Source organism: Erythranthe guttata, chromosome 8 (genome assembly GCF_056151865.1).
Source record: "Erythranthe guttata isolate IM_541 chromosome 8, IM_541, whole genome shotgun sequence".
Lineage (NCBI taxonomy): Eukaryota > Viridiplantae > Streptophyta > Magnoliopsida > Lamiales > Phrymaceae > Erythranthe > Erythranthe guttata.
In genome coordinates this window covers 4,621,848-4,641,578 of record NC_142540.1, presented here as the reverse complement: position 1 = coordinate 4,641,578, position 19,731 = coordinate 4,621,848, and the positions used below count along the sequence as shown (strand labels likewise).

General features: G+C 34.8%; 2 protein-coding genes across 2 annotated transcripts; both read left to right on the top strand.

Annotated features, from left to right (window-relative positions):
• The first annotated feature begins 9,846 nt into the window (after positions 1-9,846).
• LOC148768344 (cysteine-rich receptor-like protein kinase 10) lies at positions 9,847-11,705 on the top strand. The gene is made up of 5 exons (XM_088821111.1): positions 9,847-9,993; positions 10,406-10,619; positions 10,719-10,968; positions 11,061-11,205; positions 11,397-11,705. The coding sequence occupies exons 1-5, from the start codon at positions 9,847-9,849 to the stop codon at positions 11,703-11,705; spliced, it is 1,065 nt and encodes a 354-aa protein (XP_088677237.1).
• Positions 11,706-15,146: 3,441 nt separating this feature from the next.
• On the top strand, positions 15,147-19,613 carry LOC105954979 (putative receptor-like protein kinase At5g39000). The gene is made up of 6 exons (XM_088821744.1): positions 15,147-17,814; positions 17,931-18,079; positions 18,178-18,394; positions 18,485-18,719; positions 18,831-18,963; positions 19,036-19,613. Exons 1-6 carry the CDS (start codon positions 15,234-15,236, stop codon positions 19,348-19,350), a joined length of 3,630 nt encoding a protein of 1,209 aa, XP_088677870.1. The 5' UTR covers positions 15,147-15,233; the 3' UTR covers positions 19,351-19,613.
• Positions 19,614-19,731: the final 118 nt, after the last annotated feature.

Sequence of the window (19,731 nt, the reverse complement as noted above, 5' to 3'; positions counted from 1 at the left end):
ATGACCCTCATAAAAGTGGTCAAAGTCATTATTATAATTTATAATAAAATATATTGTTTTTATTAAAATAACCCAACAATCCCCCACTTATTTTAATAAAAATGAGAATATAAATATACTTGAGCTCTAGCGGAATATTATGCATAATGAAAGTGGACAATGCCTTCAAACCTTCACTTAGTACAATATGTTTCCCGTACTAGAATCAAAGTGGACTTAGCCTTCAAACAATGACCCTTGGGGCACGTAGAATCATATTGCACACATAATACTCAAAGTGTCCCGATCGAAGCTTCTAAAGCCAGCACATTAACGGCCATGTGCTTTACCCCATTTCTCGTGAGAGCTCTAGAGAACAGTCTATAATTCTCATAGGAAGCGGCCCCACTTCCACACTCACAAGGTTAATTCTATCAAGGATGCTTACGTAACTCCAACACCCCACCCATTCGGGCTATAGAACTCATTAAGAGATCAAAGTCTCAACCTCACAATTCGTTACGAGCTTTATTAGTGCACACGCATCATAGGGATGGATAATAAAAGTGTGCACTTTTATCACTATCAAGTTGCTTTCAGATTCGTTTTTCTTCGCCTAGTTCATAGGATCTCTAGCCCCTAGGCGGTAGTATCCTCATCAACAACTTTACAAAATATATTAGGCTTTAATCCAATCCCCCTCGATGCATTTCAGATTATTTCTGAAATAATGTGAAATATAATTTCACAATTTTAGTCCCATAGATTTTATGGTTTATTAACCATTTCTCATATAATTTCACATAAATTTTCACGTGATTTTTCACATAGATTCACAGTACTGTATTTTCTTTTAATGGTTCCGGATTCCATTAAAAGATTCTCGCTTTTGCCAACTGCAGTTTTTCAATCACATCTATCGATGCACAAATCATTGATTTTTCACAATCTCATTAATCAAAGCACAAAGTATTTGATTTATCACACATTAGGATTTTATATATCACATTCGGTATCAACCAGCCTCTTCACAGGTTATTGTCAAAACAATCAATCAAAAATTGATATGAATTTTGACTTTTGAATTATCAACATATAGTCATTCGCACAAAGTGATAAATCTAATTAAATAGGAATATAATTCCTCTTATTTAGATTTTCAATAATCAACAATATTGAAACTTTCAAAAACGTTTCACTTCACAAATCACAAATTTATTTGCTAATATATTTTCAGCAAATTTTAATAATCACAATTAGGCCTTTGTAAATCACATCAATGTCACATGTATGCAAATTTAGGCCTATGAAAGTTGTACAATCAAGATTGCAAATAATATTTTTAATCCACCACATCGGTATTACTCAATTATTCACATGATTGCAATCATAAAATAAACAACTAAACATGGATCACATTAAAATAAATTATAATATACTCATATAAGTAGACACTAAAACCCCCACTATTTCTCAATGTTTAAACAATACATAAAATGTTTAATCATATGATAAGCTCTCTAAGACCCCCACTACATCAAATATTCAAACACATGCATCATGAATTAAATTCAAAATATAATATATCATGCTCATTTTCACAATTAGAGAAAACTATAATACCCCCACTATTTCACAATTAAAATATATAATGTCTAATAATTAAATTGAGAAATTTTCGTTTAAATACATAACTATTTAATTGGTAACAATTAACCAATATACTATTACTCGTAACCATATTTTCAAAAATGAAATGCACATAGAGAAACAGTAATTTTATTGGGATTCTTATACCACCATAAGTATTCTATTCTGATAAGTAATAATCAAACGATATAAATCATGATAGTTGACCGAAGCAATAGCCACAATTAATAGAAATTAAAAAATAATCCTCATCTTATCTTATGTCATGTAGTATATATTATGAGATTATTTTACTGCACCGTACTTATTGCCAACGTAACGTCATATGAATGCACCAGAATTTCTAAATCAATATTAATGCATTCAAAATACAATAACGTTGTCGTAAATTGGTAATTAATTTCTGATGAAAGATTTCATTCATAAAATTCTATTCTCACCACATAACTGTCACTATTAATAAACTCAGGTTTCTGATTCACATTATGTCGATGAATTTTGAGTATGCAGAATAACATAGATAATTTTATTTTATCAAAAGTATGTACATTACATTCACTTATGATATGATAATAGGTCCTCTAAATGACATTCTGACATATGAATACAGATGATATTATACATCTTTTATGCAATTCCAACAATAGAATATAATGATAAAGATAACAATAACGCACCAAACATGAAAGCACGGATGCACATGTATACTTATCAAAAAATATTATTTATGATTCTCCATTATTTTCTTCAAGTTATGTTACTTAATTATGTACCATCGTTTCATCACACATTTATCATGCAACATTATTACTCAATTGCAAAAAATCATAATTAGTATTATAAAAGAATAACATACCAGATTTGATAATTCTCAACTATCAATTTTTTCGATACCTCAATATTTTGTGGATTCGGCAAAATCGCGCACAATTTGACAGCTCTAACAGTGTTCAGTATTTGGAGCATATCTCTCTCGTTCGATGTCCGATTTCAGTGATTCAAGATGTTTCGGACAGCCAACAGAAATGCCTAAAGCTTTCGTGTTTTACACATTCTCAAATTCGGATATTATCAGGTCCGAAACTGACCTCTAAATATGAACTCGTGAATTGCACAAAAAATCACCTATTAAAAAATAGGGTTAATATGCTGGAGGTCCCTCAAACGAAACGTTATTAGACGTAGGATACGAGCCCAATATTTTTTTGGTAACTAAATCCCTCAGTACAAAAAATATATGATATAAGCGTTTTTTTTTTTAAATATCCCAATATTACCCTTAATGTTAACAGAACGTTTGTGTGGCGTTTTAAAAAGTTACATCTTTTTAATAAATCACGTCCCTTATAATTAGGGACATATCAATCACGCTCTATCGTGATAGGAACTGTATCTTAATATAATCTCATTAATGTATACTGAAATGATAAATGTCGTTTTAATTTTACTAATGTCGTTTTGACTTCGAAAGTGATTTTGACTATTTTCTATTTTGAATTTGGCAAAGTTCAAAAGACGGAAACCGTAGTCCTTTGAGATAGCTTTCCAATACAACATGAATCACCTGGATTGGATGTCGGATGACAAAGTTATGCATGAATGAGTTACGTTTTAAATTTTACATAATTTAAAACATCAAAGTTGTGGGCAGTGTTCATTAATTCATGCATAACTTTCTCAACCGACATCCAATCTTGGCGATTCAAATTAGATTAGAATGCTAACTCAAAGAATTACAAATTCCATATTCTGAATTTTGCCAAATTCAAACTCGAAAATGATCAAGATCACGTTTGAAGTCAAAACGACATTATGAAAACTGAAACGGCATTTATCACCTCCCTAATGTATATCGCACGTAAGTGAAGAAGATCCCATAAATAACAATATACAGTGCTAATCTGCAAAATATTGAGCATAGTATTTTCAGTTTCATCTTCAATAGCGTATTGCTTTTCATCATCGCATAACAATACTTCTTCGTGCGTTCTTAGTTCGATGCCTTTCCGATTTTCTTCCTTTTTTTTTGTGTGAAAAGGTGCTTATGTTGCTACATGTGTTGAGTTTGATAATAGCATGGAGAATTTTCGAAAATACGGTGGCCCGAGATTGAATAATTGCTTGCTAAATCCGCCATACGAAAATTGGGCTTGTTTCCGTTTTGCTGGCCAGGGATTTGGTGAGATGACTTCCAATTTAACAGAGTCTTGGTATTCGCAGATTAGCAAATATCGTGGGCTACCTATTACGGAGATGATAGATGCCATTAGGAGTCTACTGATGTTGCATATGTGCTTGAGATACGACACTACTGTGCCTTGACACACTGAACTTTGTCTTTTGGATGAAGAACGATTTAGTGTATTAGTACAGGAAAGTAGGACATGGTTGCCAAGGAAAGCATCTGACTCGGGGCTCAATATGTCGTCGTTGCAACCAGATTGGAACTCACAACAAGAAGACATGCACAAGGGCTATTTAGTAGTTTTGATTTGGAGTATTTTTAGCCTTTGAATTTGAGTTTAAGTTAAACAGTAGTGTTCTTTGGGTTTTTTTTTTCCTGCATTTATGTTTGGGTAGTACTATTTTGTTTCCGGATCGTGGTTTATTTTGCGATGTATGTTTTGTTTAAGTTTCTCGGATTCACCTGTTTTACGTAAGTTTCGTTTTGTTTTTCTTTTTAGGATTTACATATGAGCAATTACATAATTGCAAATTTTTAATAAACTTGCTAGTTGTTTCTCTATTTTTATATGAGTTTGTGTGTATTTTATATATAGTTTTATGTTTTTTTAAATAGAAAATTACTGGATTGTTTAATTATTATGGAATGATATTCTGTTAAGTATTTTGAAATTAATGTCCAATATTGTATTCCTACAGGGATGGTGCACTTTAAATTGTGTAAATACAAAGTATCTATAGTCATCTATAGGATATTGTTGATGAATACAGTATACCATAATATATTTGTAGATCAACACTGAGATATTGAACACCAGGCTTGTTTAAGTACTTTGACATGATCTTCCACCACTGCATTATCCCAGGATTGGTGCACTTTTATCAGCGACTGCGTAAATACAAAGTATCTATAGTAATCTGTAGGATACCGTAGATGAATTCATTATGTCATAGTAAAATTATGGTTCAAAATTTTCGATATAGAATACCAGTCTGTGTACAATATTCCTTAGTTGGTACATTTATTTCCTATAAAGCAGTGAATGAAACCAAATGTTGGACAATAATTATATTGAACTATGACCAAATGTCCTAATCCAAAATAAAACCAATAATATATTGATGAGATATAGTGTCAACAACGACCAACGTTTGTTTCGAATATTTTACCCAATAAACTAGAGTCAATAACCATAATTATGTTTACATGCCAACAATTTAAATTTCATTTGCGCAAACGAAGTCGCGTACACGGGACAAAACAAAATAAGACAACTACATTGCTCAATTGATCTTGTAATTCAAAAGATGCTATACAATGTTCTTTTTCATGTCTATAGGTAAAAAAAAAAAAAAAAAAAAAATCTACACATGCATTTTGCGTCCCAGTAACGGAGACATTCATGATTTTGTGCTTTGCGAATTATAATACGAGGCTGAAAAATGTGGTCCTCTTCAGGCACTCTAGCTGAGCATTATTCAGTCGCACTTCTTCGAAGAAAGTCACAGTAGACGTCAAGTTAGACATGAATTGAGATATGTAACCACCTTTATTTCTTGTTCTTTGCGCAACATTCATGGCCTCTCCGCAAATATAAAAAACCATATTTATTTGTCAACAAAGATAAATGTTAGGGGGAAGATAAAAAAGTACATATACCATGTTATTGTAGAATCAATAGTTTTTTATTAAGAAATTTGAATAGACAGAAACCCATAGAATATCACATTACCCATAATATACAACAGTACTACATAAATTATACATACAGTTAGACATACAAAACTCATTAGCAATAAACTAACAAATAGAAAAACATAGGTCAGCCTCTCAATTACACAGAGAATCATATAATAGCAACTATATCGTAGGTCAGTAACATAGGTCAGCAAAAAAGAACGAATCGCACAACAACATAACTATAAGTAAATTTATACAATTGTCATTTCATAGACCGCTATAGAAATACAATATCAATTCATAGACTACCATAGAAACTAGGGTTGACAACAAAGTATCCAATCATAGACTCCCATAAAAATACAACATCAATTCATAGTTACGAATGCATATAGAGCTCACATACACAATTCATTAACAATGAACTTACGAATAAGCAAGATAGGCCAGTCTATCAATAACATAGACAATCATATAATAACAAATGTTTAATAAGTCATCAACATAACTACCATAAAATTTCTACAATTGTCATTTTATAGACTAGTGTAGAAATACATTATCAATTCATAGACTACCATAGAAATATAATTGTGTTTTTACAGACTATCATAAAAATATACAGTCTGTGTACACCAACTATCAATAATCACACAAATCTAAACATTACATAATATACAACAACACTTACACGTCATGAAACATTGCATAATCCAGACTTCGATTGCCAAATATCGAATTACAAATTCAAAGCACAAAAATATTTACACTCCTAGACAATTTTTTCGTGTGTGGAATTCATAGTTACCCAAAGATTTAGACAACAACAAAAAATAAAACATACATGTTTTGAATCGTACCTGCGTCTATAGTGCGTTTATGTCCTGCTGCCCCTTCATCTGCATCTCCCCTGCGTATTCGCTTTTGTAAAACCCTAATGTAAAAAAAAAAAACTAAAATCAAACAAAATCAAAACTTACTTGATCTGTTTCTTGGTGTAACATCTGTAGACGTTAGTAGCGCCGATAATTTGATTTTTTATGATGCTATGAGGGTGCTCGCCGTCGATTTGCAGTAGAAAACGAGAGGAAAATACCCTAATTTGGGGGGAGTGGAGGGGTGGGTGGGTTGAATTATGATACGGTTAATGTAGGATTTGGAAAATCTTAGAGATTTAATGGCGAGATTGGTGGGATTTAATTTCCTTTTCCCAGACTGAAAAAATAAACGGCGTTTATTTCACCGTAAGGGCAATATAGACACAATTTCTCAAAAGGATGTGAGGCTAATGTTTTTATAGGCTTGGGTGTATCATCTAATAAGTTTTTCCACTAGGGATGCATATCTTAAAGCCCCTAAAAAATAAGATCATTAATTTTGTTTAGTCAACACAAGATGATAAATAAAAATTAATTATCTCCCTTTTTCATCATCAAGGGTTACTCTTTTGGATCATCGTCAAAGCTCATCTTCACGGGATCAAAATTCGTCTTAAATTGTTGGAACCACGGCTGTAATTTGACGATTGATCACGAAACTTGTGGATTGAGGCTTGTACTCCATTTGTTCTCTAATTTCATATGTAACAAGTTGCTGCAATAAAAACCACGATAATGTGGAGATAGGGAAGGTGAGGCGCGGACTAGGTCGCTGTCTTAAGACGAATTTCACGACCCCTTCTCTAATGAGGTGCAAAAAGGTTCCGATCGTGTCGTCTATGGGATACAACAGCCCAGCCTATCTCTCCGCTGTAACTTCACCGAAATTGCACGTTCGAGTGAAGTAGAAGCTTACACCCGACACACAACAAGAGCTCAAAATATATGTATATAGTATAGGTGAAAAGTGTTTCTTTTTCTCTTCACTCTTCCCCATGTAAAGCCACAATATCCCATATATATAATATATAATATAACCCCCATAAAACCTCAATTTAATATAGAAATTATGGTATTTTATGTAGGAAAATAATGACTTTGAAGGTTTCAAAATAGTGGTCTAATGACCCTCATAAAAGTGGTCAAAGACATTATTATAATTTATAATAAAATATATTGTTTTTATTAAAATAACCCAACAACTTGATTGCGTCGAGAAATTCCGTGATTAGTGGCGTTGAGTGAGTCCGGTGCCGCCGGTTGAGTGATTCCCAATCATCTATCTGTTCATATCCGTTTTACGTTGTGGGTTTCGACCATCATATAGTATGTTTTAATTTATGATTTTGTTACCTAAATTAAAGTTCTTATTTTCTTACTAAAATTGGCTTGATACTTAGTATATGTGAATACTCCTAAACAAAAATGAAGGCGTTGCCCCCATATCTTCCGTTAACTTTTAGACCACCCTCCTACTAAATTATGGCTCCTCTTCTTGAAAAGAGCTCGACCTCGAGCTATGATCAAAATATAATGTTGTGGGTTGCTCTATAAACAATTTCAAGTGTTCCATCAATCTTCTATTGATACAAAAATTACGGATACAAATATTATTCCAAACAAGACAAGCACAATAATTAGCTTCTTAGTCGGCAGTTCCAATGGCTCCACCAACTTCTCCAGTAGGAAATTTCACAGACAATTTAGGTCACATAAAATCAACGCAATTCATAGGTTCATCCTCTACTCGTGCACTTGTCGTCATCCTCTTCTTGAACAAAATTTGCACCCATAGATTGTTCCTCGAATTTCTTAGTGATATTTTATTCAACCTCGTTGACGCTCTCTTCAAATAATTAGTTTATACTTCGTTTACCCTTTTCAAACCCTAATTTGGATAGTTTTTTCCACTTTCTTATTATTTATTTATTTAATTTGTTACTTACTATATTTTATTTTATTTTTAGAAAAAAATCCGATAGTGGTGGGTCGTCAGATCTTCGATTAGTTAACGTGATTATATTGTATTTATATCATCGCTATCATTGAATCATGTTTTGTGGTATTTCATTTTAATCTTGAAAATAATCCGTGTACATTGCATCGGGTGAAACACTAGTAGATGTTACTCCCTCCTTCCCTTAATAGTTAATACTTGTCACTTTTGCCATTTTTTCATATTTCAAATTATTTGTCATTTTACTATTCCAATGAATAATTAATTGCAATTTTTCAATTTTGCCCTTTCTCACTCATAATTAATTGAAATATAATTATTTAAAAATTAATTAATGGCATGGGCATTTTAGTGATTTACTATACTTTTTGTTACTATCTATACATATTTATTGAATTTCTTAATATGTGTGCAACTAACCAAAGTGACAACTATTGAGGGAAGGAGGGAGTAATATTTAGTAGCAACAATGGAATAATGGCTATAATATCTTTTGTGACAAAAAAAAAAAAATTGTTTGTTTGGCTGTATGTAGGGATAATTAATGTGCAGATGAAAAAGGGACAAATTAGGATTGGGTAGATTTGTACAGACAATTAAATTGGAGATGGATGAAAAATAAAATAATTAGATCGATGTGGTAGAGATAAAACTAAAAGGGCTTAAACTCACATTTCACTCTTGAAATAGTGTTTTTTATCACTAAGTTATTCGATTGATGAATGAATAAATAAATTGATTTGGTAAATGGCATCCTACAAATATACCACTAAAAATATTAGTTTAAAAATTCAACCGGGGTTCATTATGCATAATTTATTATGCTTTAGGGGTGCAGAGGGTTATTATAGTTTTTCAAGGGTGGAAAGTGCCCAAAAGCTCTATTTCAAGGGTGTGAAGTAAGATTATGAACAATTGTTGATGAATGCGTTAAGGGGAATTATGGACAATTGTTGTTGAAGGTGAGTCAGAGGATGGTGTGCCATCGAAACTAAATAGATGAAGAATTAGTTGAACCATCAAGTTGAGAAGGTGGGGAAGGAGATTCGTAAATAGAGAGAGAATTGATTGAACCATCAAATTGAGAAGGTGGGGAAGGTATTGGTGGCGAGTCATCCAAACTCGTAATTTCATTATGAGAAATAGAAGCACTCGAAGGGGGATCGATGAGTGGTGTAGGGTAGTCAAAAGTCCCATCATCATTGATCAGAATAATTGAAATTGATTTTGTTTAAAGGATAATTAGTAAAAACCCCCCAATTCATTTACTTATATTAAGGTGGATATAGCCTCATTTTCATTATTAGTGAGAACCCCCTTAATTATTTAATTAAAGTAATATTAATACAATTATTAAGTGTTATACCTATATTATCCTTAATTTTCCAACTCTTATATTTACAAACCTTAGCCATATTTGCTGCAACAAACTGCCGTTCTCAAATCCCACAAACCGCCGTTCTCAAATCTCCATCATCTTTTCTCTTCTTTTCTGGAACCGAAACTCACTCGGCTCGATGGCGGCAGCGGTGAAGATGACGAAGGCGGCGCTACATCTCAACTACGACAAGGAAGACCCCTTTCTCTTCTTTCTCGAATTGGGAATCCGACGGATGTGGGGCAAGGAGAGGACGAAGCCGGTTCCAGATCTCGACAACGACAAGGCAACGCCGCCGAATTTAGGACGGACGGCGGCCTTCCGGTCTCCCCCTCTTCCGTTCTGAAGGATGAGCAGATCTGCTGGTATTTTTTTCTTTAGATTTTTGGAAGCATCCTGGAATCCTCGGAAGACCGCCTCCACCACCGCTGTAATGGAATAGATTGACCTCGAGGAGGAGGTATTGTTTGGGAGGCTGGTTTGTTGAAATTATGTTCGTGTTACTCAAAAAGATATAGTTGTTTTCGTTACGGTTGTAGTTGGTTTCAATAATAGTCGTTTTTGTTGGAATTTTGGTGTGTTTTTTTGCTTTTGCTTTTGTGGATTTCAATAATTTGTAGTTGATTCAAATATAGTTGTTTTCGTATAGCAATATAGTTGTTTTTGCCATCTTTCACCTAATTAATCTACTTGTATAGGCTGTATTCCCATCTACAGGACAATTAGTTGCAGTTAAAAGGTTTTCACTATCTTCCGGACAAGGCCTCGTGGAATTCAGGAACGAGATTCTCTTGCTTCCAAAACTTGAGCACCGAAACATCATCAAACTGCTTGGCTATTGCATTAATAGAAAAGAAAAGTTGCTTGTATACGAGTTCATGGCAAACACAAGTCTAGATTCTATATTGTATGGTTAGTTCTTCAGAAACTTCCATTTCTCCTAATTTATAATACTGACTACTGTTGCTCCTAAAAAAAATTATGATATACTGACTACTGTTGTTTTTTCAGGTGTATATAAGGATGCGTTGAAGTTTTGTCGGCTTCAATGGTCAGTACGCTTCAAAATCATAACGGGGATTGCTCAAGGACTTGTTTATCTTCATCAAGACTCAGGACTGAGAGTCATCCACAGAGATCTTAAATTAAGCAATATTTTGCTCGACTTTGATATGAATCCTAAAATTTCCGGCTTTGCCATACCTACGACTTTGGCAGAACATCGATCTGAATTCGAAATTTCAGGAATTAGTGGGGCCATGTAAGTGTCACATAATCCATTCTTTGTTCAGTATCTCCCTCCGGTTTGTCTGTTTACTAATTGGGAATGATTTTGTTTTATTTTGTGTGCAGTGGCTACATGTCTCCAGATTATGGATTTTCAGTTAAATCGGATGTTTACGGATTCGGCATCATAGTTCTGGAGACGGTGAGTGGCAAGAGAATAACGGAAACCACCTTCTTTGACTATGTAAGTGTGACCGTACTCTGTAATTTGGTAATAGAAGGTAGAATTTACTATGCAAGAGTTCGAATTAATCACACATTCTATATCAATATAGTGTTGCGCTTATGCATCACTCAAAACGATGGTAAAAGAGTTATTTTTTTTTTTATTTTTTTTTTTAAACGTAAACTTTTTACACAAACATATGATTCGTTTTATGATTGGTCGGGACTTTTATTCAGGCATGGAAGTTGTGGTATGAAGGAGAAGCATTAGAGCTAGTAGACAAATCCGTTTGGGGGGTATTTTCGGCCGATGAAGCGTTGAGATGCATTCAAGTTGGTCTTTTATGCACGCATCAAGATCCAGATCACAGACCTATTATGGCATCAGTGCTCAAAATTTTGCAAGGAGAGGAGCTAGAAATGGAGGTGCAAGTGCCTCAAATCGATGATCTAGCAAGCGGCAGTTTACGTACCGAAGACGGACTTGAGAATAACGCAACATTTGATACTACTGCAGGTAACTTGTTAGTACAAAATATGTTGTGATCAAGTAGGACGGTTTATCATGGTAAATATTTCATTTAGTTCACACAAGCATGTTTAATTTGTGCCAAATTTTAGTATGTATTTCACTTAAAAAAATATACAAGAATTATATATATATATATATATATATATATATATATATATATATATATATATATATATATATATATATATATATATATATATATATATATATATATATAATTTTATAATTTTTTTTGTGATCATACATAATTAGTTTTAAGTACTAGTTTTAAGCTATGCTGCACGGACACTTCTAGAAGGTGAAGAGTCCCCGTATCCGACACCTGGACACTCAGATACACCCGGACACTTCTCGGACACCCGTGTCGGGCCGTGTCGTAATTTCGCTAAAAGTAGGACACCCGTGTCGGGCAGTGTCCACAATTTTAAAAAATTTGGTATACTTCTCTTACATTTTAAGAGAGAGCCCTAATAAAAAAATGCGCCTTTTATTTTCTCTGTAATACACATTTCCTTTGTTTTCTTTGTGAGTCCACCCAAAACTCCAAAAGTCTAGCATGCGACGGCGACCAAGAACACGAGCAACAAGGGCGAGCGATTCTCTTATCGATGACGACTTATACATATTTTTTACAATTTATAAATGTACCCCTATATTTTTATTATTTATAAATATACCCCTATATTTTTTATATTTACCCGTATCCCCCGCGTGTCCGTATCCTAGTTTTTTGGAAATGCCGTATCACCGTGTCCGTATCCGCGTATCGCCGTGTCCACGTATCCGTGTCCGTGCAGCATAGGTTTTAAGTCCTTTTACTCGTAGACAATTACGGTACAGCAACATTTACAGTAATAAAATGGTGGATCGAACAAGGAATGCAACACTTGCACCTGTGCAAATATACTTCCCAGATGATAAATTATTGGATTATAGGGTGGAAACGAATTCGATTTTAAGAAATTTATTGATATATATAAATTAGTTACGCGATTATTTATTTATTTTTTTTATTTTTTTTGAGAAATCAAACTATTTTAGATAAAATTAGCTAAGATAAAAATACTGACATAAATAACAAATATTTTTTAATTAATGACCTTAGTTTTGTTGCTAGCCCCAAATGAACTATAAATCCTAATTTTAGACCAAAAAAGTATTTTCCGTTACTCATAAACGATCAACTAACAAAATGGACCGAAAGTGTTACAGATCGATGATAAATGCTAAATAGAGAGTGAAATTTGTGCATCCGGGAACGAAAGTGGAATCGGGTTAATTTGAAAGACAAAATATATTATATGGGTAGCTATTTTACAGAGAGAGAGATAAATCTGCCCTTTGAATCATTTTTAGTTTGAAAAGTGATTTATTCTGCACACCCCTCCCCTCTCTCTCTCTCTCTCTCTCTCTCTCTCTCTCTCTCTCTCTCTCTCTCTCTCTCTCTCTCTCTCTCTCTCTCTCTGGTTAATAGATTCAAAGATGAAATGTGCTTAGAAGGAGTTTGATCAAATGCCTTTCAGTTGTAAAGACGGCAGCACTCGTCTTCTGTTGTTTTACTTTTATTTGGGTGTTTTCGCTCGAGTTTTACGAGTCTGTGGGATAATGGGTAATTGGCACTTTGCACCCTTGAATTACATGGGTTTGGCACTTTGCACTCTAAAATTGTAAATTTGGCACTTTGCACCCTTCAATTGTAAATTTATGGGCATTTTGCACCCTCCTCCACTTTTAGGCCAGAAATGTGATGGGCAACCGGTTCAATGGGTTTCAAGAGGGGCAACTTTGTCTTTTTACATGTATCTGTATACATGGTAAATACATCGATGAAACACTAGGTATATAGAAAAGAATCGATTGATAAAACAGAGAAAAAAAACCCTTTCTCTTCAACCCCTTCCCTAATCTGCTAATCTATTAGCTATACTCAAGAATGGCTGGAGAATCTACATAAGAAATCGAGCATGAGATGCTATTTTGATATATCTTGGAATTATCAATCTCCATTCATTGGTAATACATTTTTTCATCTACAGATTAATTTAAGTATTATATTGTTATACATAAAGATTTTACAATAGTTTAAACGTCCTATTTCTTACGGCACAAGCCTACCCAAAACGACTGAATATGTAAATTGTTTTTTCTTTTATTTAAAATTTCAGCAAGTTAGTTTTTTTCTATTTATAATGGCTTGAATGTTGTATTCAGCAAGTTGCTTATTTTATAATGGCTTGAATGTCGTATTCAATAAGTTGTTTTTATATATATTTCTCTGTAGCAAGTTTTTATATATTTATATTTATTTTCATTAATTTATTTTTTTTCAACACGTTTATTGTTCAACAATATTATTATATTTCTCTACTTGTATGTTAGTTTGTTAACAAGATTTTTTTCCCCAGCAATTATTTTTGTACTGGACCATGAATTCGGTTTACCCATGAAGAAAGAATTGAAGAAGAGAAGCAGAAGAGGAGAGTAAAAATTCTAGGTTTTTTGGTTGTGAAGAGAACGAGACGAATTGCAGAGAAACGATTAGTGGAAAAAAGGGTGAAAACGATTTTAATTAGCTGATAAATAAGAGAATGACAAATCTGCCCTTATTGAAACAAGTTGCCCATCCACATGTTTCGCCTAAAAGTGGAGGAGGGTGCCAAATGCCAAAATTTTGCAATTGAAGGGTGCAAAATGCCAAATTTGCAATTTAAGGGTGCAAAGTGACAAACCCATGTAATTCAAGGGTGCAAAATGCCAATTACCCGTGGGATAATAGCAAATCTCCAAATAATTTTGTTGCAAATTGCAATATTTATATAAATTTATTTGTATGAAAAATAAATAAGATATATAATTTATAAATAATATAATATGATCAATTCACTATATTATTTACTAGTACAGATAGGTCCCATATACTTGTTAGAGTCTCTCTATTCACACATTTCTTAAAAATTCATCACTGAACTAGGCACATACACGAAAGTGAAACAAATTATATAAATATGGGTAAATTACAAACACCCCCCCTAGGTATGGTCAAATTACAAAAAAACCCTCTTGTTTGGATAATTACATCTACCCCCCTCAACTATGATTTTTCTTACACCTCCACCCTTATGGTGCCAAATTCAACATAATCATCTAGATTCCGTGAAATGTGCTCTAGTTTGTACTCGTTTTGTGTAAAAATACAGTTTCCGATGCACCACAAACTAATATATACAAGCTAAAAATCACATATTATGATCATCTTGCTTCATAATGTAGAGCTTGTATAGGATAAAACGGGTACAAAAGTGATAATATTCCATATAATCTCGAAGATTCCACTAAATTTGAGGAGTTGAGGGGGTGGATGTAATTATCCAAACAAGAGGGGTGTTTTTGTAATTTGACCATACCTCAGGGGGTGTTTGTAATTTACCCTATAAATATATATACCTATAAGACTTGACTGATTCAAAAACTTGACCATGCACTAAATGTGAAAACAAGAATAGTCAACTATAGTTATTTCTAAGTTGTAGTAAACATGGACCATGAAAGCATTCATTCTTTCCCAACTTCTCTGCTTTACAACATCAACCAATTACACAGCCATGAATTTCTATAATCATGCAGTCTCAATTGCTATGATATTTATCTGCTTCTTGATCACATTCACATCTTCTTCTAGCAATGATCCAATAATTACTCACTTCACAGGCGATGTTTCGATCAACTGCGGCTCGTTTGGTCCCTCTCAAGCAAGCTATAATGGAAGGGAATGGATCGGAGACGTAAATTCAAAACATTCTTCTCTACTACAAATAAAGGGATTATCGACCGTTTCAAATGTCGTCCATAAGTTGAGTATCTCGGCTGATCCAGTTCCTCACAAGACCGCACGTGTTTCTCGAACCCGATTCTCCTATGCATTTCAACTGAGCCCAGGTCAGAAAATTCTCCGTCTTCACTTTAATCCAGCTCCGTACAAAGGCTTTAAAGGGTCCAATGACTTATTCACCGTTGAAGCTGGTGAATTTACCTTGCTCGGTAGCTTTAGCCCTTCACTTACTGCTCGTGCTCTTGGTGTGAACTTTTTCGCCAAAGAATTCTGTTTCAACATAGAAGAGCATCAACTGTTCAACGTGGTTTTTTCTCCCGAAAGTAGTCATCAATCAGTAGATGCATATGCTTTTATAAATGGCATTGAGATCATCTCGGTGCCTGCCAGACTTTCGTACTTTCATGGTGGAGATTACAACACTGCACTTGAAGTAGTACACCGGTCGGAGATCAAACCAAATCCGGCCCCGTTTGATGGAGATTTGGACAATATATTTCCAAAGTGGGCAACCCGAAAAGAAAATGAGAGAGAACACGACACCTGGAAATTATCGGTGGATGTGGGATTCAGGTACTTGATCAGGTTTCATTTCTCAGAGCTGGGATTCAAGATTGCAGGGAGAGGTGATGTGTTGTTTAAAGTGTTCGTCAATGAAATGATTGCTCAGACTACTATCGACATTGTAAAAGGAAGTGATGAAAACAGCATCCCCCTCTATAGGGACTACACGGTGATGATAAGAGGCCACAAAAACGAAGGTAAACGTAATCTCCTGATTTCTCTGCAGTTGTGTGATGAACTTATAGATGTTCGTGGACTACTGTCACATTTAGAGATATTTAAATTGAGCAATCCTGACAACAATCTTGCTAGCCCGAATGCTTTGCCTTCGGCTTTGGACTCGTCATCACAGACTCGACAAACTTCTTTCTTGAACATTAACATTGGCAGTAAAAATGTGATCGCAACTATTGCAATAGTTGTAGTTTGTCTGGTAAATGTCATTGCTCATAAGTTTTGCGAAATTTGGGAAGCTAGAAATATTGTGGAGGAAAATAAGCCGTCAGCCAGGGCTGAACAACTCTGTCGCCGCTTTTCTTTCACTGAGATCCAATTAGCCACCAGAGAATTCAGTAGTGGACTTGTAATCGGAAGAGGTGGATTTGGTAAAGTGTACAAAGGCCTCATTGATAATGGGCAAGTATTTGTTGCTGTGAAGAGGCTGAAACCAAATTCTCATCAAGGGCCGCACGAGTTTCTGACAGAAATTGAAACACTTTCAGAGCTCCGACATGTTAATCTAGTCTCTCTAATTGGTTACTGCAATGATCATGGAGAAATGATTCTTGTTTATGACTTTATGGCTGGAGGAACACTTTCTGATCAGCTCTATAAACTCGAAAGGGGTGGCTATAGTTGTTCTCCGCTCACATGGAAGCAGCGTCTTGAGATATGCATAGGATCTTGTCGTGGACTGGACTATCTTCACACGGGCAATGGAGTCATACATCGAGATGTAAAACCTTCAAACATCCTGCTAGATGAGAATCTTGTAGCTAAGGTTGCTGATTTTGGCTTGGCCAAAACTGAAGACAAGAACAATTTACATAGCCACGTTAGCACGAAAGTAAAAGGCACATATTGGTACATGGACCCACATTATCATAAGACCTCTGAACTGACGAGGAAAAGCGACTCGTATTCCTTTGGGGTGGTGTTGTTGGAAGTATTATGTGGGAGACCGGTATTGGATTCAAGGGCAGAAGGGGAAGAGCGGATTCTGCCCATTTGGGCTCGATCTAAAATTAGTGAGGGGAAAGTTGATCAGATTGTGGCTTCAAGTCTCAGAGAGGAAATTTCAGTAGATAGTTTGAAGACATTTATTGGAGTTGCCGAAAGATGCTTGCACGATGAACCCAAGAATCGGCCAACAATGTCCCAAATTGTGCTGCAACTTGAGTTAGCATTGGAGCAACATGAGAGTAGACAACCTTTGGTACTAAATGAGATAGCTAGTGAACAACAAGAGAGCAAAGAAGTATTGGAGTTAAATGGGGTAGCAAATTCTTCTGACGAAATCGGCCTATCACGCCAGTCAACAACGGTCTCCAATAGTGTTGCAGAAATCACACCTTCTCCAAAAGAACAAAGAAACAGCAAAGTAGTTAGCCTTCCATCTGGAAAAAAACATGGGAGAAAAGCCACAATAAATAAGCCATCACGACTTTGGCCGTGGGATGCGCTTTGGAGCAAAGTTAAATCATCCAAGAAAATTGAGTTATTGCTATCAGGTACGGGCACATTAAACTCCACAAACGTTTTATATCCTTGTTTTATTTTTACAACTGTTGGTGGTACTTTACGAATAACGTTGTGTTTTTGAAATATTTTATTTGTTGTCCTATAGCCAAATCTGTTAGCAAGGAAACTGCAGAAACTTTTATGCCTGCAGCAGCAGACATAAAAGTGTTCGATTGGGATACAATCCTCGCTGGCACAGAGCAATTCTCCTCTTCAAATATAGTTGGACGAGGTGGATGGAGCACTGTTTATAAGGTCACATTGTAAAATGATATGTTCTACTCTTTTCCTCTACCATATAGGATAAGATGGTAACTGAAGTTTCCCCTATTAAACTATTATTATTTATGTAGGCAATGTTGCCACCTTCAGGACAATTAGTTGCAGTTAAAAGGTTTTCAACATCTTCTAGACCAAGAAGCCTCGACATATTCAAAAACGAGATTCTCTTGCTCCCCAAACTTCAGCATCCGAACATCATCAAACTGCTTGGCTATTGCATTCATAAAGAAGAAAAGTTGCTCGTATATGAGTTCATGACAAACACAAGTTTAGATTCTTTTATATTTGGTTAGTGCATCAACAACTCGATTTCTTGATTTATAAATACCTACTAGTACTACAATAGTGCTACTATTGACTAACGACCAACTGTTTTAGACATACACGAGGGTCGCCTTCAATGGTCAGTACGCTTCAAAATTATAACGGGGATTGCTCAAGGAGTTTCTTATCTTCATCAAGATTCAGGACTGAGAGTCATCCACAGATATCTTAAATTAAGCAATATTTTGCTCGACTTTGATATGAATCCTAAAATTTGCACCTTTGCCTCAGCTAGGACATTGACAGAACATCAATCTGAACTGGAAACCTCAAATGTAGTTGGAACCTTGTAAGTATTAGGATTCTTACATGTTCACTATCTCCCTCCGTTTTGTTTCCTTCTTTTTCTTTTTTTTTTCTTTTTCCTTATCGGAAATAATTGTGTTGTATGTCTGTGCAGTGGCTATATATCTCCAAAGTACCCTGCACGAGCACCGTATTCAGTGCATTCAGATATGTACAGTTTTGGAATCATAGTCCTGGAGATTGTCAGCAGGAGAAGATACCAACAAACTTATTCCCTTGTTGACTATGTAAGTATGGACTAATATATATGGATTGCTGCATGTATGTGTGATCGAAATTTTACGATTGGGAGTTTTCAGGCGTGGAAGCTGTGGAATAAACGGAGGCCGTTAGAGATGGTAGACGAATCACTTTTTGGGGTATTTTCGGCAGATGAAGCTCTGAGATGCATTCAAGTTGGTCTTTTATGCACCCAAAACGAACCAAAGTACAGACCGACTATGCCTTGTGTGCTCAAAATGTTGCAAGGGCAGGACCTAGAAATGGAGCTCCGTGTCGAGCAAAGGCCACAAATAGATGATGATGATGATGATCTGTCGAGCGACAGTTTCAATGCCGATGATGGACTTGTGACTAATGCAACATTTGAACTTGATGACACGCTCGAGAGATAGTAAAATATTGATCGGAGATGATAAGTTACTTGTGATGGGATTTCATACCCTGCAAGAGTGAAATACACAGGGCTCTTTGATTGAATTGAGGAAAATAGTAGGCAAAATAGTGAAATTATTTTGTAGAACAGTTTTTTTGTTTGATTAATAGATAGAATGACAAGTATTTGTCAGGGGCTTTTTGTAATTAAGCCAAAATTCAGGGGGGATTTTGTAATTTAGACCCATGTGAAAAAGAAAAAAAAATTTATTACTGCTTCTAATACATGCTAATAAATATAAATATAGATAGTAAATGAATTTGTACATATACAATACAACCATATATTTTGTTCACACCCATACTGGTACTAGGCAACTGGTTTGTTCACACCTGACTTG

Coding starts and splice junctions, on each gene's coding strand:
- LOC148768344 (XM_088821111.1), top strand. CDS start 9,847: ATGGCGGCAGCGGTGAAGATGACGAAGGCGGCGCTACATCTCAACTAC. Junction 9,994..10,405: donor CAGATCTCGACAACGACAAG/GCAACGCCGCCG, acceptor CTACTTGTATAG/GCTGTATTCCCATCTACAGG. Junction 10,969..11,060: donor TCAGGAATTAGTGGGGCCAT/GTAAGTGTCACA, acceptor TTTTGTGTGCAG/TGGCTACATGTCTCCAGATT.
- LOC105954979 (XM_088821744.1), top strand. CDS start 15,234: ATGAAAGCATTCATTCTTTCCCAACTTCTCTGCTTTACAACATCAACC. Junction 18,080..18,177: donor GATGGAGCACTGTTTATAAG/GTCACATTGTAA, acceptor TTATTTATGTAG/GCAATGTTGCCACCTTCAGG. Junction 18,720..18,830: donor TCAAATGTAGTTGGAACCTT/GTAAGTATTAGG, acceptor ATGTCTGTGCAG/TGGCTATATATCTCCAAAGT.